At 37.5% G+C, this 26,995-nt stretch overlaps 1 protein-coding gene and 1 long non-coding RNA gene across 2 annotated transcripts in view; both read left to right on the top strand.

The window, feature by feature from the left end:
- The window catches only part of LOC140696909 (uncharacterized), a 381,987-nt gene that overhangs the window by 108,289 nt on the left and 246,703 nt on the right, over positions 1–26,995 (top strand). The window contains exon 2 of the long non-coding RNA XR_012073565.1: positions 6,677–6,788. This is a non-coding gene — a long non-coding RNA (uncharacterized lncRNA). The remainder of the gene's footprint in view (positions 1–6,676; positions 6,789–26,995) is intronic.
- On the top strand, positions 3,683–5,943 carry FSCB (fibrous sheath CABYR binding protein). Its single transcript, XM_006199850.3, has one exon. It carries the CDS (start codon positions 3,875–3,877, stop codon positions 5,750–5,752), a length of 1,878 nt encoding a protein of 625 aa, XP_006199912.1. The 5' UTR covers positions 3,683–3,874; the 3' UTR covers positions 5,753–5,943.

The following is a 26,995-nucleotide window of genomic DNA, read 5'->3' as shown; positions in this document are numbered from 1 at the left end:
GTAGCTTTGTAGTATAGTCTAAAGTTAGGGAGCATGATTATCCTAGCTCTGTTCTTCTTTGTCAAGATTGTTTAGGCTTTTCAGGGTCTTTCATGTTTTCATACAAATTTTAACATTTTTTGTTCTATTTCTGTTAAAAGTGTCATTGGTGATTTGGAAGGGATTGCATTGAATCTGCAGATTGCCTTGGGTAGTATGACCATTTTAACAATACTGATTCTTCTAATCCAAGGACACAGTATATCTTTCATTTGTGTCATCTTCAATTTCTTTCATGAGTGTCTTAAAGTTTTTGGAGTACAGGCCCTTTGCCTCCTGAGGTAGGTTTATTCCTAGGTGTTTTATTCTTTTTGATGTGATGGTAAGTGGGATTATTTTCTTAATTTCTCTTTCTGATAGTTCATTGTTAGGGTATAGGAATGCAACTATTTTCTGTATATTAATTTTGTATCTTGCATCTTTGTCAAATTCATTGATGAGCTCTAGTAGTTTTCTGATAGCTTCTTTAGGATTTTCTATGTATAGATAGTATCATGTCATCTGCAAACAGTGACAGTTTTACCACTTCTTTTCCAATCTGGATTCCTTTTATTTCTTTTTCTTCTCTGATTGCTGTGGCTTCAATTTTCAAAAATATGTTGAACAAAAGTGGTGAGAGTGGGCATCTTTGTCTTGTTCCTGATCTTAGAAAGAAATAATTTCAGTATTTCAGCTTTTTGGGGGTTTCCATTTGCCTGGAATAACTTTTTCCACCCTCTCACTTTCAGCCTGTATGTCTCTAGCTCTGAAGTGGGTCTCTTGTTGACAGCATATATATAGGTCTTGTTTTTCTATCCATTTAGCCAGTCTGTGTCTTTTGATTGGAGCATTTAATCTATTTACATGTACAGTAATTATCGATATGTATGTTCTTATTGCCATTTTGTTAACTGTTTTGGATTTGTTTTTGTAGGTCTTTTTTTCCCCCTTTTTCTTTATGTTCTCTTCTCTTGTGATTTGATGACCATCTTCAGTGTTATGTGTAGATTCCTCTTTATTTTTTGTGTATGTATCGCTTATAGATTTTTAGTTTGCAGTTACTGTGAGCTTTTGGTATAGAAACGTAAATATATATACCTGGTTGTTTTATGTTGCTGATCTCTTAATTTCAAATGTATTTTGGAGATCCTACATTTGTACTCTTCTTCCCTCATCGTTACTGATTTTAATATCATATAGTGCATCTAATTTATTTGTGTATCCCTTAACTGCTTATTGTAAATACAGATGATTTTTACTACTTTTGTCTTTTAACTTTCCTAATAGTTTGTGTGTGGATGATTTTCTGCCTTTACCTTATGTTTGTCTTTACTGGTGAGCTTTTCCATTTCATAATTTTCTTATTTCTAGTTGTGGCCTTTTCTACGTAGAGAAATTCCTTTAGCATTTCTTGTAAAGCTAGTTTGGTGTGCTGAATTCTTTTAGCTTTTGCTTATCTGTGAAGCTTTAGATTTCTCTGTCAAATCAGAATGAGTGCCTTGCTTGATTATAGGTTTTTCCCTTTCATCAGTTTAAATATATCATGCCACTCCCTTCTGCCCAGCAGAGTTTCTGCTGAAAAATTAGCTGATAGCCTATGGTAGTTCCCTTGTATGTTATTTGTTGCTTTTCCCTTGTTGCTTTTAATATTCTCTCCTTATCTTAATTTTTGTCAATTTGATGGCTGTGTGCCTCAATATGTTCCTCTTTAGGTTACTTAGGACGCAGCCCCACCCATCAGCAGACTTTCTGAGCCCTCAACTACCTCTAGACACACCCCTGGACATGGCACTGCCCACCAGAGTGCCAGAACCCAACTCTACCCAGCAGTAGGCAGGTACCGACCTCTCCCACCAGGAAACCTGCACAAGCCTCTAGTCCATCCTCACTCACCAGGGACAGATACCAGAAGTAAGAAAACAATAATCCTATAACCTGTGGAAGTAATTTGCAAAAACAAGTCAGACTCTACTGTGGGACCAACTGGACCCTGGCCTTTGGGACATGAGAGGGAAGTACACTGCTGGGATGCATAGGAACAAAATTAATCCAGTACACGCAATATTATGTTAACCCAACAAGGACAACGTTTGTTTTGACATTGACTTTTGTTATGAATTGACCCAAAATAGATTTTTAAGATACTACATAAAATGTCAGAAACTTGGTTGCAAAATACACTTGCAGTGTCTGATAGAATGCAGTTGGGAGGAACACCAGACCACAAAGAGATTTATAAACAATCTAGTTTTCAAACTACAGCAGATCTGATTAAAACTTACGTCAGTACTTTTGCAAAGTGACTATTTTTACTTCAATTTATTAAGTCTTAGAAAGATCAAACATAGTGGAGCAGAATAGACAAAAATGAAAGCAAAGCAAGTTGAGATGTAAGACAAGCAGCATTGTTTCTAATCACATACTTCCAATTACACGCAACAGATATTCATCAATCCCTGTATAGAGATAGAGGCTGCTATAGGGGTTAGGTCTAAGAATGTGGAAAGTGTTTATTTATTTGGTAAGATGACCTGACTACAATTATGACTAATCATGTCAAACAAGGGGAATTATTCAATGACACTTTTGTATTTCCAAAGGACAATAAACCATAAAAAGATTTTAGAATATTCCTAGGTTAATGAAGCCATAATCATTGTTTAGATATATTTGTTACATTGTCTCCTGTGACTACATTTTTTGAAGTCTATTTTCTCTTCTTTAACTTTCCTTAGACTAAAGGAATATACTTTTGCACATCTTTTGACCAATCTCCATCTTTTTTAGAAAAAAAAATTTGTGGTGTATGTTAAAATTTTATTTATATTTTAAATCTATTATAATGCCATTTATAGTCTGCTTAACTAGGATTTCTCTTTTTAAAAGCTTCTATTTAAAGTTTTTATCTTCATTGGGGAATCCATTCCCATGTGGATATTCAGCATATTACATAGTGATTGCATCAAAAATGCATTTATTTCACTTGACATGTCTTTAGACCCAACGTTCTTTTATTTGACAAAATTTAGTTGGAACTATTTTCTGAAATAATTGAAAATCAAAATGTCTCAAGTTATTTGAGAAGGCAAATATGCTAAATATGTGTGTGTGTGTGTATACATATACATATATATTGATAATAGTCTCTTGTGGTTACTGAACACTAAGGACATAAGAAAGGAACTTATGTAGTTATGGACCACAGAACTCAACTTTTTCAAACAATATTAACTTTCTCTCAAATTATATAAACATATATTGACAGGACATTGCTGTACATATGTTACCATTGAACATAGAAATGCTCCAACAATTGAAAATTGGATGCAGCAGTCTGAATTCTGCAATATAACTGTCTTTTATAGTAGGATGAAACAAACAGAATTGAAAGTTCAAAAGCACCAACTCTAATTATAAGAAAGCAGCATTACTGAACTTCTTGGGTTTACTTGCTATTCCTCTGCTAGACAAGTGTTTTTTTCAACTTGATGTTTCAAACAGTAGATCTCTCACTTTCAGCTATTGTCCATGAGTGTATATCAGATTAAAAAGTGCTGAGAATACCATTGATGGAATCTTGTAGGGAGAATTGGCTGTGATGTCATAGATCCTTGAGGGAAACTTCTAGAAGTTAGATTTAGTCATACCAGAGACTAAACAGGAAAGATGCTTACTAAGTAAGATGGGATCCAACAAGAGTGTAGTACAGAATGCAGTAATGTATGAATTACTTTTTTCCTGAGGTAGCTCAACAAACAACACTTAATGAGGAAGACAAGGCTTAACTGGCACCCTTGTCATTCTTGATGAGTAATTACTTAAAGATTAATAAATTTGAAATCTACCAGTCTTAGAAATGGAAGAAAGTGACAAATCTGATCAGCCTATCTCAGCAGGGAGGCAAGAAATTCGAAAGAGAAGACGACCCAGCCAACCAATGATAGATAAATCCCAGCAGACTGAAGTGACAGAGAAAAAGAATCACTTGCCTGCACCACAGTCATCTGGCCCTAAAGCCATCCTAAGTATTGGTAATATTCCTGTAAGCAAAGTCAACTGTGACTCTTGTAGATTATCTTCTCAACTTCAGCAAACTTGGACAAAGAGAAAGCGTGTACAGGATATGACTGATAGATCTCTGCAGACAGACACTATCGCAGAAGAGAAAAAAGAAGAAATCAAGTCAGTTTGTGAAACAGTGGTACCTGCAGAAAAGCCAGCTGTTGTTGGAGAAGCAGCCCCTGAATATCCAGAGAGTATTCAGGAAGTAGAAATTCCACCAGACAGACACTCAGTTCAACTCAAAACAGACAGATCTCAGCAGACCACTTGTACTGGAGACTGGACAATGATGAACATTCCTCAAAAAGAAACAGCAGATGAACAGCAGATGTACTTTAGTGAATTAGAAATAATGTTTATTGGCAGGCCAAATAATTCTTTTTCAAACTCAAAGGAAGGTGCACAGAAACGCAAATCCTCAGGGAAGATTTTTGTTAGCGAACATCCTGAATTTCAACCCACGACAAGTAGCAATGAAGAAATTAGCCAGGTAAGTTCCAGCAAAGCTTCACTTATTCAACATACCAAAAAAAGTGCTACACTACTTTTAGAAGATGAACAAGATGTTCCAATTAAAGTACAGCCTCCTGCTGCAGAAAAGATCTCGGCTGAAGTGCAGCTTCCACTAGCTGAGGAGACTACTGCAGAAGAGGTCCCTGCCGAAATTCAGCCTCCACCCGCTAAGGAAGCTCCTGCTGATGTACAGCCTGCCCCAGCTGAAGAGGTTCCTGGAGATGAGGGCCCTGCTAAAGCAGCGCCTATCCCAGCTGAAACGACTCTTTCAGAAGAGCCTTCTGCTGAAATTCAGCCTCCAGCAGCTGACGAGGTTCCTGTTGAAATACAGCCTACCCCAGCGGAAGACACTCTTTCAAAAGAGCTTTCTGCTGAAGTTCAGCCTTCATTAACTGAAGAGGCTCCTATACAAGAGGCCCCAGAACTTCCACCAGCTGAGGGAACCACTAGCAAACTTCAGCTTTCACCACTTGTAGTGTCCACTGCAGAAAAGGCCCCAGCTGAAGCTGAGCCTCCACCAGCTGAGCTGGTTCCTGATGAAGTTCAGCCTCCACCACCTGAGGAGCGCCCTGCAGAGGAAGCCCCAGAAGAAGTTTATTTTCTACCAGCTGAGGAGACCACTAAAGAAGAGGTCTCAGCTGTAGTTCAGCCTCCACCACCTGAGGAGGCCCCTCCAGAAGAGGACCCAGAAGAAGTTCAGTCTCTACCAGCTAAGGAGGCCCCTGCTGAAGAGGCTTCAGCCGAACTTCAACCTCTACCTCCAGAGGAGGCCTTTGCAGAGGAGGCCCCTGTTGAACGTCAGCCTCCACCAACTGAAGAAACTACTTCAGAAATGGTCCCTGTTGACAAACAGTCTTTCCAAGTTGGAGAGTCCTTTATTACACAAATCTTTATAAGAGACACCTTTACTGAAGTTCCGTTTCCACCATCTGGACAAACCCCTGCAGATGAGGCTCTGGTAGAAATCGCGTCTAATGAATATCAGTCTCTCCAGACACCAGACATCCCGGTGGTAAAACTAGAATCATTGGTTTTCGAAAATGAGCCAAAATCTGAAGAGCCTTTAAAACTGGATCCTCTTCCTGAAGATTCATCGAATCCCAAAAAGGGAGAGGTTTCTATTCAAATAGAAGGTGTCATCCATATAGAACTGGAATAAGGGCCTCCTCCTGAGCTGTCGCCAGGTCTTAACTAAGCTAGTCATCAGAGGCTAGGGGGTTCTGGAAGTACATATCTTAGAGAAGGCTAGGCCTTTGGAGGTAGCTTTGTGAACTGGGAAAGGAAAGGAAATCCTAAGATATGGACCACAGTTTGGAAAATGAGCAATAAAAACTAGTGATTTAAAATTAATGTGTTATTTTTATTCAGATATAGACTATACCTATTTTGAAATGAAGTAAGTTTATAATTAAAATAATTAAAATATCCTTTCTACACTAAACCCTGTTGACAAGGGTAAAGTATTCTCTGCAGCCATATTTTCTTTTCTGTACACGTAGCTTGTAGTGGAAAAGGCATATTCTTTCCTGCAGTGTTTTCATTTTGTTTTTGAATGTATACCTTGGAATGGAATTGCTGGATCATATTGTAGTTCTATTTTTATTTTTTTCCATACTGTTTTCCACAGTGGCTGCATCAGTTTACATTCCCACCAACAGTGAATGATGTCTCTCTTATTCACATCCTCACCAACATATTATTTGTGTTCTTTTTGATGATAGCCATTCTGAGAGGTGTAATGTAATATCTCATTGTGGTTTTTATTTGCATTTCTCAGATGGTTAATGATGTTGAGCATCTTTTCATATGCCTCTTGGTCATCTGTATGTCCTCTTCAGAAAAATGTCTGTTTAGTTTGTTGTTAGTGTGTAGAAGCTCAACTGATTTTTGTATGTTTACTTTGTATCCTGCAACTTTACTGAATTTGTTAGAATTGTTTATTCTAACAGTTTTTTGGTGGAGACTGTAAGGTTTTTTATATTAAATATCATGACATTTAATCATGTCATGACAGTTAATTCTACTTCTTTCATTGCAATTGTATGCATTTTATTTATTTCTCTTGTCTGATTTATTTGCCTAGGACTTCCAGAATGTTGAATAAAATTGGTGACAGTGGACATTCTTGACTTGTTCCTGACCTTAAATATGATGTGAGCTTTGGGCTTGCTGTATATGGTCTTCATTATGACCAGGTATGTTCTTTCTATACTGAATTTGCTGGAAGGTTTGTTTTTTTTTAAATCATGAAAGGATGCTGATTTTGTCAAATGCTTTTTCTCCATCTTTTGTGATGATCATATGATTAGCAACTACTTATTTGTTTACTATAGTCCTCTAGGGCTCATAAACGCAAACCTTGTTGGCTTTCAGAACTAGGCAATTTGAAAATCCAACCATCAGGTGATAGCCTTAAAAGTCAGGGCACTTGATTTATGGTCCAAACCCTTCATTTCTAGGAAGAAGCTGGGAGTTGGAGCTTCCTTCCTGACTGTAGGGTGCTGTGCCTGGGGATAGGATTTATGGCAAGAGTGTATCTCAGATTTTCCTACCTATTTCTAGTATTTTCTCAACAACTTGGTTATAGGAGTGTCACTCAGCTAATTTCTGAATTTCTCTCAGAGGGAATTGCTCTATGTGTAGCTGTATATTAGTTGCATCTATGGGAGGAGGGAAATTCAGGAACTTCCTATGTTACTATCTTGGTCTGAACCCCAACTGGGACTTCTGCTGAGGAAAATCCCTGTGGGAAAGTTTTTACCTAAACATTCTGTTCCTTTAATATATATAGGGCTATTTGTGTTATTTGTTGTAACATTTCTTTTCCTCTTTTTTATGCTCATAGAATCTGTAATGATATTCTGTCTCTAATTATGGTATAATTATTGGTCCTTATATCAGTAAATAGTGATAACTGATGTCTTCTTTCTCTGTCTCTGTCTCTCTCTCTCTTTTTTTTTTTTTCCAAATCAATCTGGGTTGAGGTTTGATAAACCTTTCATTGATCTTCTTAAAGAATCATCTTTTGGTTTCATTGATTTCTCTGTGTCTATATATTTTGTATTTTATTGACTTCTGCTTTCATCTTTATTATTTCTATCTTACTGCTTCTACTTTCTTATGTATACTTTTTCTATTTTTCAGATGGAATCTGATGTCATTGATTTAGTCTTTACTACTTTTCTAATATGGTCCTTTAGTGCTGTGCATTTCTCTCTGAGTACTATTTTAGCTGTATTCTATAAATTCTAATTCCTTGTGTTTTCATGGTCATTCCATTCAAATATTTTATAATTTTGTTTTTGATTTATTCTTTGACATATAATATTAAACATGTTACTTGATTTCTAAATATTTGGTGATTTTTTTCAGATTTCTTTTTTATATTAATTTTTCATTTAATTACTTTTTTTGTCATAAATTATACTTAGTCTGATTTGATCTTTTTAATTTATTGATACTTACGTCTAAGCATGTGGCCTATCTTGGTTAGTGCTCCAGGCTGTGATATATTATTTTTGGTTGGAGGGTTCTATAAATGTCAGTTTAAAAATTAAGAATTAGTTGACAGTGTTGCTTAGTTCTGTTTCATTCCTGATTTTAAATCCACCTGTTCTATAGATCACTGAGAAAGGTAAGTTGAAATCCCTGACTATAACTGTGGATATTTGTCTATTTTTTTTTGAAGTCCTATATGCTTTTGCATCATGTATCTTGAAACTTTGGTATTAGCTGCATAAATGTTTAGAATTATTGTCTTATTTTATCTCTGTTAATAGCCTCTCCTCAGTAACACTGTCACTTGTCTAGTTTAGATCCTTAATATCCTTTGCTTTGCTTACTGTGGCCATTATCTGCTATTTCTATTTCAGTCTTTCTTCAAAATAATCTTTCCTGTTATTGCCAGAGTTATTTTTTAAAACACAGTTCTGCTCATGCAGCCATTTGCTTACAGAACAAAACTTATATTCCTTAAAAGAATATTCATGGTCCTTTACAACCTACTCTAACCTACTTATGTTACCCTCATTGAGTATAAAGTAGAAGTTATGATCATGACTGCCAGTTTGTAAATCCTGCCTCCATCACTTATGAGCTGTTTAGCTAGTTCAAGTCAGTTGATCTCCCTGTGCCTCAGTTTACTTATCTGAAAAAAAAGCATAATAAGAACAATACTTAACCATGGGATTATCATGAGTCACAAAAATAGTTAATCCATATTACCTTCTTTGAACAGTACCTAGTGTACACTAAGCAACAGATGCCAGTTCTGGCATTCATTGTTGTTACCTGCGTACTTGTCTTGTGACATTTCTTTTAGTATCTAAGTTCCTGTCATAGCTAGCAATGATCGTTATACTGCAGCACCTTGTATTTGTTCATTGTGTTTTAGTCATTTGTATCCTGGAGAGTCTGGGTCATATTTAAAGGTTTTATTTTAGCAGGCAGTCACCCTGTTTTGGTTTATTAGCATATTGATCCTGGCCTACTTTTGTGGACTGTGGATCCAGTGAAAAGTTAATTTTCAAAGACTTTGTCATATTATTTTGGTCTGTTATTTACCCTGAGACTTCCACTGGTTCTTGCTGGTGCCACCTATGGGAGCAAAAGGAGCTTCTCCTGGCCAGGTTGCCTAATGCCTCTGGGTGGGAGAAGGGAGGTTCATTCTCACCAAGAAGAAGAGGCTTCCCTGACAGACAGTTATGAGGCAGAATCCCCCTTGCTGGTACCCCCTGCCACTGTCTCTTTCTGGAGGATAGGACATCTCAGGCCTATGGAGACAGAGGCTTCTAGGCTAGACATTATTACTGTGATGGAATTTCATCGTGTTGGTACCACTGGTGTCTCTAGGTGAGAAATGTGAGGAGGTCTCAGGTCTGACTGGAGAAGAGGGCACTTCCCTGGCTCATACTATCAGTGGGGCTCCTGATCCATCTCCCTGTCAGGTTCCCCCTGGGCTTGCCTAATCTTGATGGTACAGCTCCCTTCTGATCCTGGAGAGAAAGAATTCTACCTGGGCTGCCTTCTGTTGCTAGCTTGAGCATCAGGGAGCAGTGAGCCTGGGTCTGGCACTGGGAAGGTGAGTCCCCAGAGCTCTTGGCTTTGAAGACCAGTGGGGATTAATTTGTTGAGCCCCTCAGGACTAGGGGAGATAGAGACTTCATTCTTAAAGGGCACATACAAAATCTTACATGCACTGGGACCCAGGGAAAAAGCAGTAATTTGATAGGAGCCTGGGCAGGCGTACCTGTGCTCTTGGAGAGTCTCCTGAATAGGCAGGGGAGGACTGTGGCTCACCCTGGGAACGTGGACATTGGTGGCAGCCTTTTTTGAGAACATTCTACCCTGTAAACGCTGTTGCTGGCAACTCCTATCTTGGTTCAGTAGCAGTTTATCTGGCCCCAGTCAATAGCCTATAGGCACTAGTGCTTGGACACCTCAGGCCAAACAATTAACTGGTCAGGATCATAGCGCACTCATCAGCAGACAGGCTGCCTAAGACTTCCTGAGCCCACTGCTGCTTCTAGACACACCCCTAGACAAGGCCATGCCCACCAGAGGGCCAAGACCCAGCTCCACTCACCATTGGGCAGGCACTGGCCCTGCCTTCCAAAAAGCCTGCAGTAGCCTCTAGACCAGTCTCATACACTGGGGAGCAGACACAAAATGCAAATGCAGCCCACTCACCTTGGAACCAGCTGAGCCCTTGCCTTTCCACTAGTGGTACAATGCAAGCTTTGGGACACCCCGGGTCCCCAGTCCCAACTGTGTCAGAAACTTCCTCTGTCCCAACAATGTGAAACAAGCTCTGGGATCTTTGGGACCTGCAGTCAGACTCCAGAATTAGCTCTGCCTGCCAAACTGGCTTCATCTACCAGTGGGTGGGCAATAGCCCTTGAGCCTTCAGGACCCTGACTCCACCCACCAGTGAGCCAGCACTAACCCTGGGGACGCCTACGGTTCTGCAGCCAGATGCCTCATGACCAGGCCCCACTAAACAGCAGTAAGCAGCATCCACACAAGGCAAGTCCTGGCAACCAACCAGGCTAGGGGCCAACCAAGCCCATGAAACACCAACATAAAAGAAGGACTCATGCAGCCTTCTCAGGAGGAAGCCCTAGAGCATATAGCTTAGATGATAAGAGGAGAATGCACTGCTGGGACAATAGGATGTCTCTTACAGAAGGCCACTTCACCAGGGTCAAGAAATGTAACTAACCTGCCACATACATGAAAATACAAATACCAACATAGACAAAATGGGACAGCAGAGAAATGTGTTCCTGATGAAGGAAAAAATAAAACCCCAAAGAAAAACTAAGTGAAGTGGAGATAATTTACCTGAGAAAGAGTTTAGAGCAACGATCATAGAGATGATCCAAGAACTCGGGAGAAGAATAGTTGCACAGAACAAGAAGTTAGATGTTTTTAACAAAGAGTTAAAAAATATAAAGAACTACTGAACAGAGATGAAGAATGTAGTAAATGAAAAGAAAAACACACTAGAAGGACTCTATAGTAGAATAAATAATATAGAGGAACAGATCAGTGAGCTGGAAGACAGAGTAGTGGAAATCACTGCAACAGAACATAATAAAGAAAAAGAGTGAAAAGAAATGAGGACAGTTTAAGAGACCTCTGGGACAACATCAAGCACAGTAATATTCACATTATAGGTGTCCCAGAAGGAGGAGAAAGGGCTGGGGGAAATATTTGAAGACATAATAGTTGAAAACTTTCCTAGCCTGGGAAAGGAAACAGCCTCCCAAGTTCAGAAAGTGCAGAGTCTTATATAGAAATTACCCCAAGAGGAACACACCAAGACACATAGTAATCAAATTGACCAAAATTAAAGATAAAGGGGTAATATTGAAAGCAGCAAGGGAAAAGCAACAAATAATGCACAAAGGAACCCACATAAAGCTATCAAATGATTTTTCAACAGCAATGCTGTAGGTCAGAAGCGAGTGGAACAATATATTTAAAGTGATGAAAGGGACAAAATCTACAACCAAGAGTACTCTACCCAGCAAGGCTTTCGTTCAGATTTGATGGAGAAATCAAGAGCTTTACAGACAAGCAAGAGCTAAAAGAATTCAGCACCACCAAGACAGCTTTATAACAAATGTTAAAGGAGCTTCTCTAGGAAGAAAAGAAAAGGCCATAACTAGAAAATTACACAATGAAAAAGCTTACTGGTAAAGGCAAATAAACAGTAAAGGTAGAAATCCAGTGTCCAAATAATGTCGCAGAATAAATCATATTACCAGATTACTGCCTCATTTCCATTACTGTTGTGTTTTCTGAGCTGGCAGATGAGAAAAATGTGTTAGACTTAGTGTATCTTGACATTAGGATTTTATGAGGCTTCTTTTGATGACTGGAAAATATGGAGAACTCTAGACTGGATATGACTTGATTTAGATGTTGTGTTGCTGAATTTACATGATAAAGTTTCAAATTAATGTACTGTTCTTGCAGTGAAAAGAAATGAATTTGAGATTTATTATGGAGACACAAATGATGGCACTCAGTCACTTACTGGATGCTAGTATCAGTGGAGAAAGGAACATTTCACCTGATTTCAAGTTTTGAAATCTAGGTATATGTATATTCCATTCACTAAAATGGGAAAATAGACACAGAAACTCATGTTTGGGAAGAAAAGTTAGAGGTGACGATTTTAGGTTTGGTTATTCTGAGATTTAGGCACTTGTGGGACATCCAGATGGAGATATTCAGTAGGCAACAGAAAATGTCTTCTATAGCTCAGGTGACATCAAACACCCTGTATGATGAGCAACAGTCACATTTAGGTCTAAGCAAGTGCCAAGAATTTCAGTTGTAGTAAAGAAAAAAGGGATACTACATATCTCAAGGATAATAAATGACTGAGGAATAGTTTTTAAATGGGAGAGAATGAGAATATTTATGTTGTAAGGAGAAGATGCTGATAGATGGGAATATGTTAAGCTGTATTTGAGGGTGTAATGAAAGAAAAAGAGGGCATAATTTAAAAAAGGAAAAAAGCAGTATCACAAGGCATAATGAAAAAGAATAGCCGAGGGAATGATATTCAGAGCACCTGATTAATGAAAATAGGTGTCTTAGGGGACTTCTTTCACTAAGACAACAGTAAGTAAAGATTTTGGAAGCAAGGAGCTAAAGCAGCCAGTCTGTGATTCATTTCTGCCCTGATTACCAGGGTGGTGTTTCTGAGGGAAAGAAGAGAAGACTAGTGATCTAGTCTCATCGTCTTATAAACATGGTAAATACACTAAATCTGTTTTTTAGGCGGAGAGCCCTTATATATGGAATGCCCTTTAGAGGCTATCCCTGGCTTAGAATTGTTCATGGAAATGTATCCGGGATTTATGTGGTACAGCTCATGCAAAAAGTCACATAAGTTCTACAATTTTCTGGGGTATAAAATGGAGCTGTCTCATAATTGATCCCTCCTGATTATGTAAGATAAGCCACAAGTATCACTTAGAGACCCCATCTTTTCTTCTGGGTGGAATGGCTCCTGTCCACTGTGGAAAGGAAGGAGCTGGGGAGCCACATAGTATAACCCAAACTTCACCTTCCTTGTCTGTGCCTTTTGATTGCTTATGTGCTTGACGGTATTACTAAAAATTGATACCATGTAGAATCCTTGACTTGAGTGGTTTTGATTTGATAATTTGATACTATGTGTTATGTCTGATGTTAACTTGGTGGATTGCAGACACAGTAGGCTTCTATTTTCTCCATGAATTTTGAGCATGTTTATTAGTTAAGAGTAAGTGGATAAGATATGATATAAATAGAAGGTTGAATAAATATTTTGACTAGTATCTGTAGGAGAAAAGAAGGGGAACTTGACTGAGAAAATGTAAAATGATTGCAAAAAGGGATTGAGATCTAGCTAGAGAAAGGGCAGTGTGATGTGTAATTAAGAACAGCTAGGTTGCACTAACAGAAACAGGCTATCTAGAATGTGAGGGAGGTGCCTGCCCTGCTCCACTCTGCACTACAAAGCTATATTTCTTCTGGGCTGTGATTCTAGAACTAGAAAATATTTATGGGAGTCCAAGCAGATGTTAGAGGCATGGCTCAATATTTTGTCACATGTTGAGCAGTGGAAAGATTGGAGATATTACCTGAGAATAAAAGAAGACCTCTGGAACGGGCCTCCGATGATTGAACTAGAACCAATGATTGGAACCATTTTATGACAATTTAATGATTTAATGAGATTTTTTTTAAAAAAGCTGCCCAAAAGCAGAAAGTACAGCCATAATTTGGAGATTTTACCACTCACTAGACATTTTACTAAAGCCAGGCTGGGGTAAGGTCCCCAAATGTGTATTTTTTTTTTAACCTTCCCAGTATAATCTGTCAGGTAGTCAGATTTGGGATTACTGAGCTGGTTATTGTAGTGAATATTTCAGCCTCTAATGGTTGAATTAGATGATAATAGAGATCCTAAACTGAGATTGTGTGAGTCCGCAGCTGACCATATATAGAGACCAACAGGAGTTATTTTCAGTAAGTACTGTCCCCTTATGTAGGCTTTTATTATAGCTTTATGAAACAGTTCACTTATTTTCTGTCACTGCCCAACATGGTCTGCCCATTGCTTAAGAAATATGACTCACTTATGAGATCTTAATCAGGTGGTGGGAAGCCTGACACAAGTGAAGCTACCTAGATACTCATCAGTGTTGTGTTGAGGTGTGTCTGAAGTACTTGAGTCAGAAGCATTAGCAGGAGTGCACTTCAAGGCTGAGATCTTGTGCCCTTGAGAATTCTAATTTTGGAAGGATTCAGTCCTGAGTCCAGGGAGTTTGCCATGGGTCCTGGTCTGCCTTTCTTCATTGTCTCTATTTACCATTATGTTAATGTTTACACATCTGGATGTAGAATCCCAAGCAGTGGCTGAGAAATTTCTCTCTGCAATATCCGTGAAAGGGAAATTTACTGATGACAGTTCTCTTTTCAAAGTATGTTTTCAACAGCTCTAGGGACAATACTTTCACAGAGAAGAGGTCAAGTACTTCCTCCCGTGGTGTCCTATAGACGTCAGCATTTTCGTAACCAAAAATACAATGAGGCCTGCTCCTCTGAGTCCTGATGTGCTGAATTTAGCTTTTAACATCTTTTTTTCTTTTAGTTATGTCATCCTCATGAAAGGATGCTGCTTTTCCTATAAGCTGTGATCACAGATCCTGGTTTTTTAGATACTCTCTTAACCAGTGTTTCCCAAACATGTCTGATGATAAGAGTCATCTGGGAACACTTGTTAAAAACACAGCTTCTCAGGTCTCACCCATGAAAATTCTGATTCAGTGACTCTAGGGTAGGTTTGATAATCTTTATTTTTAACAAGGACTGCAGATGGCTCTCCAGGTTAGCAATTCCCAAAGGTGGCTTCTAATTAGCATCCTCTAGAGAATGGTTACACGTAAAGATTCTTAGGTCCCAACCCATAAATACTGATTAAGAGTTTCTGAAAAAGGAGCTTGAGAAATCTGTATTTTCAATTACCCCAGAGGAGTTGTGTATTTATATATGAAGCTTAAATACCTTAGGATTTTACTTCAAATAAGGGAGTATTTGATTTGGGCCTGTAGGTATGGTTGCCTTATTAAATATGGGAATAGTCTATCTTTAGAATGAACCAAAGTGAATCTTCCTGAATTGATATCATTGACAAAAATTTAGTTTGACTGAAACTATACATCTCTAGAGCGTGATTTCTCAACCTCAGCACTAGTGACGTTTGAGGCTGGACAGTGCTTTGTTGTGGGAAGTTTCCCTGTGCCTTGCAGAATGTTTATCAGTATCTCTGACTTCTATGCACAAGATGCCAGTAATATCTCCTCACACTTATTACAACCGAAAAATATCTCTAGACAAGGCCATGTCCCTGGGGGCACAGTCACACTCAGTTAAGTACCACTGCTCTAGAGAAAGGATAGAGCAGTGATGGTAATTTAAACAAACTTTGAAAGTCTTCATACTGTAAATAACAAGAGCTGCAGTAATCACCTGGTCTTTCATCCTGTGGCCTCTCCAGGTGTTCCAGAATATGATAGAGCCTCTCAGGCTTGATCTTGGTGGGATATCAATGTTGCCAAATATAGAAAGAATGGGATATTGTTTCTTGAATTAAAAAAATCTGTAGGTTAGGTATTACTGGACTCTGGCCTGAATCTTGCTATTTAGACCGATTCATCATGGTTTTATAAAAAGAAAAAACCTCAGTAATGGTGTAACCCTTTTAATACGCAAGAACCTTGAATATTTAGGTAGGTCCTAAGGGCATGGCCTTTATATCTATCTTCAACCAAACAAGCATTAGGTACTTGGAGGTATTTTTTAATTAGGAAACTTCCAATTGTAATAAAAATGTATGATTGATAACAGTAATGTTTTAAAAGTGTTCAATGATTTGCTTATTTTATCTTTTATTTTGAAGACTTTATCGCAAAGAGTAAATTCTTAGTCAAGAATTGTCATTTATATGAACTTAAATAATACGCTTTTATTTTACTCAGAGTTAGCAAACTACAAAGGTTGAGAGGACAGTCCCTAATACTACTCTTACTTCCGACCCCTATTTCAAGTTTTGGGGTGAGCTTTAAATGACACCTTCAGGTTTGATAATTCACTAGAAGAACTCACAGAACTCACTGAAAACTATTAAACTCACAGCTACGGCTTATGACAGTGAAAGGATACAGCCAGAGGGAGAGACCCCTAGGGCAGAGTCTGGGTAGTTTCCAGATGGGAAGCCTCCTTTGTCCTCTGGATATGTTACCCTTCTAGAATTGCTGTGTAACAATATGCACAAAATATTGCCAACCAAGGAAGCTCACCCAAGCCTCAGTGTTCAGGTTTTTATTGGAGGCTCCATTACATTGACACAATTGATTGATTGATTGATTGATTGCCCGTGTGTTTGACCTCAGATGCTAGATTGCGGATGCCACATGATCCAAACCTCACACCCTAAAACATGGTTAATCTTCCTGGCATAGCCAATCCCCAACCTAAGACTGTTGGGTGTAGCCAGCCTCACCCTAAAATATGTCATGGTCAGCCCCTGCCCTAAACAAAGACACCCCTATCAGATATGTCATAGATTGCATCCCAAATGTTGAGGGCAAAGTCCAGACCTCTCTTTGGATAAAGCCAAATTCTTTACTACACATATTTGAGCAACAGAAGCCTACTTATAGAGACTGAGTTTGACATATATATGTGGTAAATTATCAAGGATATTTCAGATATTTTTACATATATTATTTTTTAAAATCCTTAATCAATTTATAATATAAACAATAGTATCAGAAGATTATAAGCACAACAATTTGACCTCATGTGTTTTATTATTATTTTGATTTTTTAAATTTAAGCTTAAATTTAAACTAAAGTCTTCCTTTTAAATAGTAGTAAAATTTGCCTATTATGCAACATATGACTTGTCAAACCAAAGTCTTCCATTTCCTGAGACCATTGCTTCTCCTTTCCCATCCCTCACTTGATTATAGTTATAATTTTTTAAACATTTTTTATTGATTTATAATCATTTTACAGTTATAATTTTTTTAAAGTTAACTTTAAAAATTTCAAATTATTGTAAGTAACCTGATCCAAATCACACAGCTAGTACTTAATAAGCCAAGATTCAAACTACTCTTTAGGTCCCCTGGTTTCCCATTATTCCAAAGCTATATTATGTCATGGAAGGTAGTATTATTCATAGGATCCTGCAGTTGGCTTAGAACACATTGGAAAATATTTCCAGTGATCTGTGAGGATTCAGTAAATGCTTGCAAAGGCTTCTGGTAGCCTGTCATGATAAAAGAAATTGAGAAGCATGTTGTTTCTGTGTCTAAAATGAAAGTCCATGTGGCAAAACAGAAAATTTGTTTCAACTAATGGTTCATGATATTCCTGTTCATTGAAGAGGCTGCTTTACGATCTCAGAGACGGAATAAAATTTGGGTCATGATGGTCCCTTTTTCAAAAGAGCACAGTCTTACCAACTTCTTAACTGCCAACAATGTATTTTTGTTCTTCCACTGACACTTAGGCACGATAACATTAGGAGGATTATTCTAGTTTATATCAATGTTATGGAACATTTCAGCTAAATCTAAAATGCTCTTAGAACTTGGAGAATCATTTGTGACTTAAAAAAAAAGTCTTGGTCTTGCTATTTAAATAATGATAAAATTTGCTTATTACTTGTCAGACCAAAATCTATTCCATTTTGCAAAAGCAAATGTCCTCCTCTCTTCTCCTGTACATAAACTATGATGATAATCTCCTTGTACAGTTTTGTAGTTAAAATTATTAAAATTATTCTGGCCCATCAGTCCTAGTAGCTGTTGAGTGACTTGGATAGTTTCAAGACATGCACAAAAGAGGTTTACTAATGGGTAGATAACCCCTGTAGATTAAGTTGAAAAAAAAAATCACAGTGGTTCCTGAGTATAAGAGGTCATAAATAACACTGTTGAAAACCTTTTTGGTGACATGCAACCTCGGTGTCTTTGAAACATCTAATTCTGCAAGCATTGTTTGTCATAGCTTCTTTAAGAAATAGCTTTCTCAGATATGCAGGGCTCCTTGAACACTGCCACAGGTAAAAGGGGTACATTAGGCATGAATATTAAGGTAGTAATAATAATACCTTATGTTGCACAATTTTTCAGAATATTTTGAATATATCTAGTCAACAAGAAAGAACAGTAAAGAGTTGTCACTGAGACTTTTAAGCTGGTTGTCTTTGATGCCTTGTTCAGTGTCCTGCAGTTGTTTTAGCATAGGGATGTTTCAGAGGAAAAAGTGTTTGGCCTCCTGAAGAGATAATTTTTGTAGTTTCACTACCAGAAAACTTGTGCTTTGTATCCCAAATCACAGAATTTTCCTGAATTCTATTTGTCTCTCACCAGTAAGGAAGAAATGCAGAAGGAAGGAAGTATGTAACCAACAATGTCGGTGATAAAATGGAGAGGCAGTCAGGGTAGAATCCTTCCCTTAAATTCTGGTTCAGGGGTCAGATTCACTTGAATTATGTCGGGCACTTATTAAGAATACAGAGTACTAAAGATGGGACTCAACGAATCTTTTGTTTAATAAGTGGCTCCAGGTGATTCTCATGTGCTTGCAGATTTGAGAACCACTGCCTCAGTGAATCACATAACCTGAGAATTCTTTTTAGGGAGCAAACCTATCCACAATGAGTGACGAGCTTAAGTTAGTAGATAGCCAGTATAGGGATGGAATTACTTGATATTTAAATTAAGAGGTGTAGAACATGGAGGTCACCTCTGTTGAGATTGGGGGTATCTAAAAAGAGCTTTATACTTCCTACACCACAGAGAAGCATTTGCTAGAAGAGGAAATTGGCATATCCACATGATATAGTCAGAAGTGTCCCTCTTTCTTATCTGAGTTTAGAGCATAGGGCAGGAGCTTCAGCCTTTTAGGTACCATGATTGACTGGAGATCTTGATAAAATTGCTCCTGTGAAACATTGAGAAATCATGGGACATCACTGAGCTTCCAGGGACTGTAAAGTCATGTAGAAAATTTTGGTAATGCCTATTGTAGATCATATGATTTTTCAGCACTTTGCTCCTTCTTTCTTTTAATTTAAATTTACAATGTTAAATTGTATGTTTGAATGCTACAAATGTTAGGCTGTCTAATAGGTTATATTTCCCTATGTTTCTAGATGGGGGCTCATACTAGTACATATGACAATTTCTCTTTGTCATCATGTAACCCAGCTCCATCATGCATCTGGCTAAAGGTTTATGTATATTATATAATTTGATTTTTATAGCTCTGAAATTGTACTTTACAGGAACCTAGATTTGACTGCATGAGCCATGAGCTCAGTCACCTTGTACTGGGGATACAGAGATAAGGGATTAGTCCCTCTTACTGAAATGGAGGGAAAAATGAATAAATGCACTATTACTGTACAATATGATGGAAACTATGAAAGAGGTTAATGCAGGTCACCATGAGCTCATAGAGAGGTTACCAGGTCACTCTGGAGACAGAGTAGGGAAGGATTTCCATGAGGAGGTATCTCACAAAGGGATATGCTAGCCAACAGGCACATGAAAAAAATGCTCAGTATCATTAATTATCAGATAAATGCAAATCAAAACTACAATAATGTATCACCTCACACCAGTCAGAATGGCCATCATTAAAAAATCCACAGATGATTAATGTTGGAGAGGGTGTGGAGGAAAGGGAACCCTCCTATGCTCTTTGGTGCAGCCAATATGGAAAACAGTATAGAGATTCCCCAAAAAACTAAAAATAGACTTACCGTATGATCCAGCAATCCCTCTCCTGGGTATATATCTAGAGGGAGTTCAAATTCATAAAGATACCTGCACCTCAGTGTTCATAGCAGCACTATTTACAATAGCCAAGACATGGAAACAACCTAAATGTCCATTGACAGATGACTAGATAAAGAAGATATGGTATATATAGACAATGGAATACTATTCAGCCATAAAAATGTCATTTCCAACAACATTGATAGAACTGGAGATTGTGATACTAAGTGAAGTAAGCCAGAAAGAAAAAGAAAAATACCATATGATATCACTTATATGTGGAATCTAAAAAAAGACACAAATGAACTTACTTACAAAACAGAAACAGATTCACAGACAGAAAACAAACTTATGATTACCAGGGGGGAAGAGGGTGGGAAGGGATAAATTGGGAGTTCAAGATTTTGCAGATACTAACTACTATATATAAAATAGACAAACAAGTTTCTACTGTATAGCACAGGAAACTATATTCAATATCTTGTAGTAACCTATCATGAAAAAGTATATGAAAAGCAATATATGTATGTAGATGTATGACTGGAAACATGATGCTGTACACCAGAAATTGACACAACATTGTAAACTGACTACACTTCAATAAGAAAAAAAAATAGAGATTGCTAAGCATAGAGGTTTCCTAGGCAAATGAGGGAGTGGTGCTGGTTTTCAGCCAGAAGGAGCAACATGGGAGGTAAGGTAGCAGGTGATAGAGAGTACACAACATCCTGCATCTTTGAATAGTTCAGTTTGTCGGGCATAGATTTTGAGGTTAAGAATGGTGAGAGATGCTGCTGCTGGAGAAGTAGACAGCAGGTTTTGAAAGGCCTTATTTACCATCATAATAAATTTGGATTTTTATCATGATGCTAGTGGATGTCTCCTGAAGGATTTGAATCAGGAAGTTTAACAATGATCAGATGTGCAGCCTAGAAAGAATTTCTCTGATGGCATTATGAAGATTGTATTTCAGTCAGAGGATTGGGGATATAGGGATACTTATTGGATGGCCACTGAAATAATTCAGGTGAGAAATGAGGATGGAGGTAAAGCATTGATCAGCAGGAGTAGAGAAGTTATGAGAGTGACCAGCTATTCAGGAGAGGGAATAGACAGGATTTGTTGGTAGACTGGATAGGGGTGACAGAAAAGAGAAGGGTTTATGAATACTGTGAGGATGGAGGTGTCATAAGATGGGAAATCATGGTGAGATTAGCAGGTTTGGAGTAAGAATATAAATTGAATTGGAGGCATGTTGAATTTTAAATGCTTATTTGATATTCATATGGTGATGAGAACTTCATGAGATCATCTGGGAAGCAGAGGCACTGTGTAACAAACATAATGACGGTGACTGTGCCAACAGAGAGTTAAACTGCTGTAGTAGCAGTGGATTTTGTCAAAAAGGCAGTTTTTCTTTGGTGTTAATTTTTGATTTTGGTGAAGAATTGCAAATTTTACAGTGATACTGGACACAAGGAACAAAGGCTTCTGCTTCACAAGTTTGCAGCTCATTTAATACATTGCTAGGTTTTTGCTGTGTCTGGTGAACAAAAAATTTTTCTCTGAGAAGTTGTGTTGTTTGCCTTGGGATGGTGAACGAGGCTTTCATAATTGAGTGCAAATAATTAAAAGAAAAAGAGAAGAGAGGAAAGGAACAAGGTAAAAATCAAACCAACAGAGAAAGACTTCCAATTGCTCCAAGCAACATCTAAAAAGATGGACTAGGTGGCTCTGTAGCACAATGGATAGCACATTGGACTTCTAAAAAGATGGACAAACCAGAGCAGCATATTGTAAAGACATCTAAGAGGAGGAAAACATATCAGAGATACTAGTCGAAACAACACACAAACCAAGGAAAATAAAAAGTAAGTAATACCGACTTTAGTTAGTTACACAGCTTTAGTATGTGAGATTTTAGTAAAAGTAGGCTCACTGAGTGATACGGGGAAAGAGATCAAACTACTTAGATGAAGGAGAATATATGGCTTAATTAAGAAATGACCAAGACAGTCTTAATGCTCTCCTTAATTTAACTAAACTTTAGACAGGTTTCTTCTTGACTGCCATTCTCTTAGAATATTTAGAAAACCATTAGCAATTGTAAATTCTTTCTCTGCTCTTTCTAGATGTAAATCTTCCAGCCTCTAGTAAGTTTTACAACCTAGGAATGTCTTTATGAAGGACTTAGGAGCCATCCCTTTGAAATTTGATTAAGAAAGACAGTCCCCTATTTTTCAGTCTCTCTGGGAGGGTAGAAGCCTAACTTTAATTAGCATCAATTAGCAAACACAGATGGCTTAATCAAATTGACCAACCTCCTCACTCCCTAGTGTCTTCCAGGACTATCGCACTGACTTACTCAATGCTTAAAAATCCTCTGCCTTTTCTTTCATTGGAGTTCAGTATCTTTGTCCCATTCCAGTAGTCTTGATACCTATTGTAATTATCTTGAATCAAGTCTTCCTTGCCTGTTTAACTCCACTATAGGCAATTTTTCTTTAACAGAAGTAACAGAGAAGGTAGATTTTTCTTTCAGGAAGCATAGCAGTGAAGGGAAGAAAGAGGGTATAATGTGAGGAAGACCTAGTGTCAAAGACTTGCTGTTTACAAAGACAAGTGAGACATGGCCATGTTAATGTATCTGGATGATAGAGCTACACCTGTAGAGCTATACTTTCTAACTCCCATCTTGGGTCTTCATGCTTGACTCAATGTCTTGGAACTCTTGACTTTTACCTCTGGCTTGGTATCTAGAGTCCAACTATTGGCTGATGAATATGGCTGATGAATATACAGTTGTCCCTCAGCAGCCTCATTCATCCCAAACCCATGTGTCCTGCATGTTTAAAGAACTGCTTATCAAATTTAACTGACAGTTGGCTGAATCCGCAGATGTAGAAGCTGAGAATGTGGAAGGCCAACTAACTTGCATTTCTTGTTTTTAATCTCAGACCAGTCCTCTACTCTCCAACACGACAGAATTGTTAGTGTCTCCTCAAGCACTTTCCCTTTCTCTGAGTTTATTATACTCCACAGCTGTCATATTCAGAATTATACCTTTAACATTTAACATTAAAACCATGTAATTAACATGAAAATATATATTAATGTGAGCTTAAAGTGATTGCTATATTTTATCTGATAGTATAACTTTTTTTCACTCATCATCCATCCATCCATTCAGATAACTAATAAATATTTATTTTGCCAGGTACTATGTTTGGCTCTGGAAATATAGAAATGATTAATAATACTATACAAAATCTGTTGAGTATGTGTTACATGCCAGATGTTATGCTAAGTATTTTACATGCATTCATTCATTTATTCCACAAAGCTCTAATAATAATGATAAATTATGTTAAGGAACTGGCTGGCAAGTCAGAAAATTGCAGGACAGGCTAACAGATTGGGGACCCAGGGAAGAGTTGATGTTACAGCTTAAGTCCAAAGACAATCCTGAAGCAGATTTCCCTCTTCCTTTTTTGGTCATCAGTCTTTTTTTCTTGAGGCTTTTAACAGATTGGGTGAGGCCCACTAACATTATGGAGAGTAATCTGCTTTACTTAAAGTCTACTGATTTAAATGTTAATCTCATCTAAAAAAGAACCTCTACCGTGATATCTAGACTGTTAGTTGACCAAATATCTGGGTGCTATGCATAGCCAGGTTGATGCATAAAATTAATCATTACACTGCTTTACGTGTATTATATCTTTACATCTTTTAAGAATCTTATGACTTAGTATTATCAATGCTGTTTTACAGATGAAGAAATTGAGGGCTAGAGGACAAGTGGTTTTCCTTGGAAGAGTTAGTAAATTATAGGACAGGTATTCAAACAGGTGATCTAATTCAAAGCCAGCACTCAAAATTACAATCTTCCCACTTGCGGATGAAGAAATTAAGCAACAGAGAGGTGAAGTAACTTTCCCATGTCATTACATTAGTAGGTAATGGATTCAGAATTTGCAGTGAAATGCTTTTCCACTGAGCTATACCCCGTGCCAGGATTCAGAATTTGAACTCATATCTGACTGTAAAATCTCTGTTGTTAATAACTACACAATAAATGTTCAATATTTAATCCCTAGGCAGTTCTCAGTCTATGGGGAATCATATGTGAAGACAAATAATTTGCATTAATAGAGAGGGAACAATTAACTCTATTTGGAGAATCTTCCAGGAAAAAAGGCTTTGAAATTAGTAAGCCTTTTTAAAAAAAATTTCAGAGTTATTTATTTAATTGTTTATAGTTAAAGTATAGTTAGTTAACAATGTTATGCGAATTTCTGCATAAGTTTTCAGTCATACATATACATACATATATTGCTTTTCATATTGTTTTTCATTTTCATCATAGGTTACTACAAGGTATTAGATATAGTTCCCTGTGCTATACAGTATAGACTTGTTGTTTATCTATTTTGTGTATAGTAGTAGCTGTGATTTCAAAATCCCAATTTGTCCCTTCCCACCCTTTTCCCCTCTTGGTAACCCATAAGACTTTTTTTCTATGTCTGTGAGTCTGTTTCTGTTTTGTAAATATATTTGTGTCTTTTTTTTAGATTCCACATGTAAGTGATATCATATGGTATTTTTCTTTCTCTTTCTGGCTTACTTCATTTAGTATGACAATGAAGGTATGTCCATGTTGCAGCAAATGACATTATTTTATTCTTTTTATGGCTGAGTAGTATTCCATTGTATACATATACCACAACTTCTTTATCTAGTTATCAGTTGATGGACATTTAGGTTATTTCCATGTCCTGGCTATTGTAAATAGTGCTGCTATGAACATTGGGGTGTATGTATCTTTGTGAATTAGAGCTCCCTTCACATGTATGGCCTGGAGTAGGATTGCTGGATCATATGGTATGTTTATTTTTAGTGTTTTAAGGAATCTTCATACTGTTTTTCATAATGGCTGCACCAAACTACATTCTAAGCACATTCTAGAAAAGGTTATGGCAGGTGAAGGGTACTGAGTATAAAATAGCTAGGTGTATTTGGAAAAGTGGAAGCATTTTGGTATTGCTTCCTCCAGTATGAAGTCCCTGTGGATGTTAAGATGGGTAGAGTTGGAGATCAGGAGATGAGGATGGCCATCCCACCCAGTTGGGTGAGATTGGATTTTATTTTGTGGTTGGGAGGAAGCCACGAAGAATTTTGAACATGGGAGAGGTATTAGTAGACTTTAGTTTTCAAAAAAATTTGTGAAGGACTTTGAAGTAGACCAAAAACATCACGAGGTGTCTTCAATCAAAATATATGTGTTGTCTAGAGCACACACTTCTCAGTTATATGATTGAATGGAGTTTGCATCTTTCATTATCTGAGCTATTTAAAACTGTAAATTGTAGATCACGGCAACACAAATGACTCTTGTCCATAGATGTGCAAATGAATTCTGTCTGGTGGAAGGAAAATCAATTTCCCTCTCTACTGTGGAAAAAGCAAGTTTTGCAACTATTTATACATTTAGTTCAGCATTCTTGGTTAGCCTATATGTGTGATACTTTGACTGCTCCTTTGAACCCATTCCAACATCTTATTGGTCTCCTCATTAACTAATTAGTTAAATAAAATGCTTGATTCATTTCATTTTATATTTGTATAAAAGTCATCATTTCAGTCTTTAATTTTGTTCTTTAACAGATTTGTCCTAAGGGATGAGATGATAATCTGTACTAAGGCAGTGGTAGCATACAGAGTTAGAGGGAAGTTGATAAACTAGGGTTGGCTTTGGGGTGTATGCTGACAAGACCTAGTGCTCTGATGAGATATAGGAAATGAGGATGTATGAGCATTCAAAAATGATTCCCAAATTTCTGGCATGGTTGATTGCATAGATAGCAGTTTCTTCAAAATATGACCCATGGGGAAAAAGATATCAAGGCAGGCATTACAGTGGGTTAGTAGATATTTGGTTGCAGAGTTCAGAAGTATCTGAGGCTAGAAGTTCTGATTTGGGACTCATATTTATACATGTAAATGTACAGAATAGATTGGAACACAAAGGAAGAAATGTAAGGTAAAAATTACAAGCAGGTCCAGTATAGAGCATTTTATGGATGAGCAGAGTGAAAAGATCCAGTAAAAGGAATTGAAAAGAAATCTCTTTTATTTAGGATTGTATAATAGAAGCCAAAGAAGGGCAATGCTTTAAGAAGGAAAGTCTAATCAATAGTGTCAAATGCTAGAAATTTCAGCCCATTGGATTTGGCATTGTGGAAGTCATTGGTGGCCATTGCCAAGAAAGTTGAACTGTCAAGATGAGAGGATAGAAGCAAACTGCATGACAGTGTTGGGAGTTAGATAATTGGACAGAAAACAAAGAAAGCTGTGGGAAAGGAGGTGGGGATAGATGCAGAATTAAGGGAGAAATTTTTAAGACTGAACATAGAATAAGGAGAAAGGGTCATTTGAAAACAATGAAAAGAGAGAGGAAATAATTGATAAAAATAAAGCTTCAAGTTAGATGGACATACATAAGACTCAGAGTCCAAGTAGGAGTATCAACCTACAAAAGGAGGAAGAACGTGTTTCACCCTCATACTCTGGAAAGGGGAAATAGCTCAGAGGAGCACAGGTACCTTTTCAGGCTGGAAAGCAGGAAGGTGAGAGAAATCTTACTTGATGACTTTTAGTATCATGTACTCAGAGTAGAGTGGAATTCAGAGGAAAGGCAAAACTATGGCTAACCTTTGAATTAATTGGGAGTGGAAACTAATGAAAGACAAAATCTACATGGTAAAATTAGTCTGTTAAAAGTAGCTTTGGTTCTGATGTAGTGCTTTTTCCAGTGTTTTGTGAGTGTGGGACAATTGAGCCATGAATGGTTGCTAAGAGATTTGCCTACTCTTTTTTCACCCTCTTGTACTTTTTACCATTATTCTTTATAGTATATTAGAAAATTATGGGGGCAAGGATTAGTCCACCAACATCTGAGATATGTGTAGCTGGCAACAATCACTCTAACAGTGTAGCATGTCATTTTAGATCCATGATTGGAAACAATGGGTCATGAG

Source organism: Vicugna pacos, chromosome 6, assembly GCF_048564905.1.
Source record: "Vicugna pacos chromosome 6, VicPac4, whole genome shotgun sequence".
NCBI classification, from domain to species: domain Eukaryota; kingdom Metazoa; phylum Chordata; class Mammalia; order Artiodactyla; family Camelidae; genus Vicugna; species Vicugna pacos.
The sequence above is the reverse complement of the archived record's forward strand: the minus strand, read 5'-3'. Positions and strand labels throughout refer to the sequence as shown.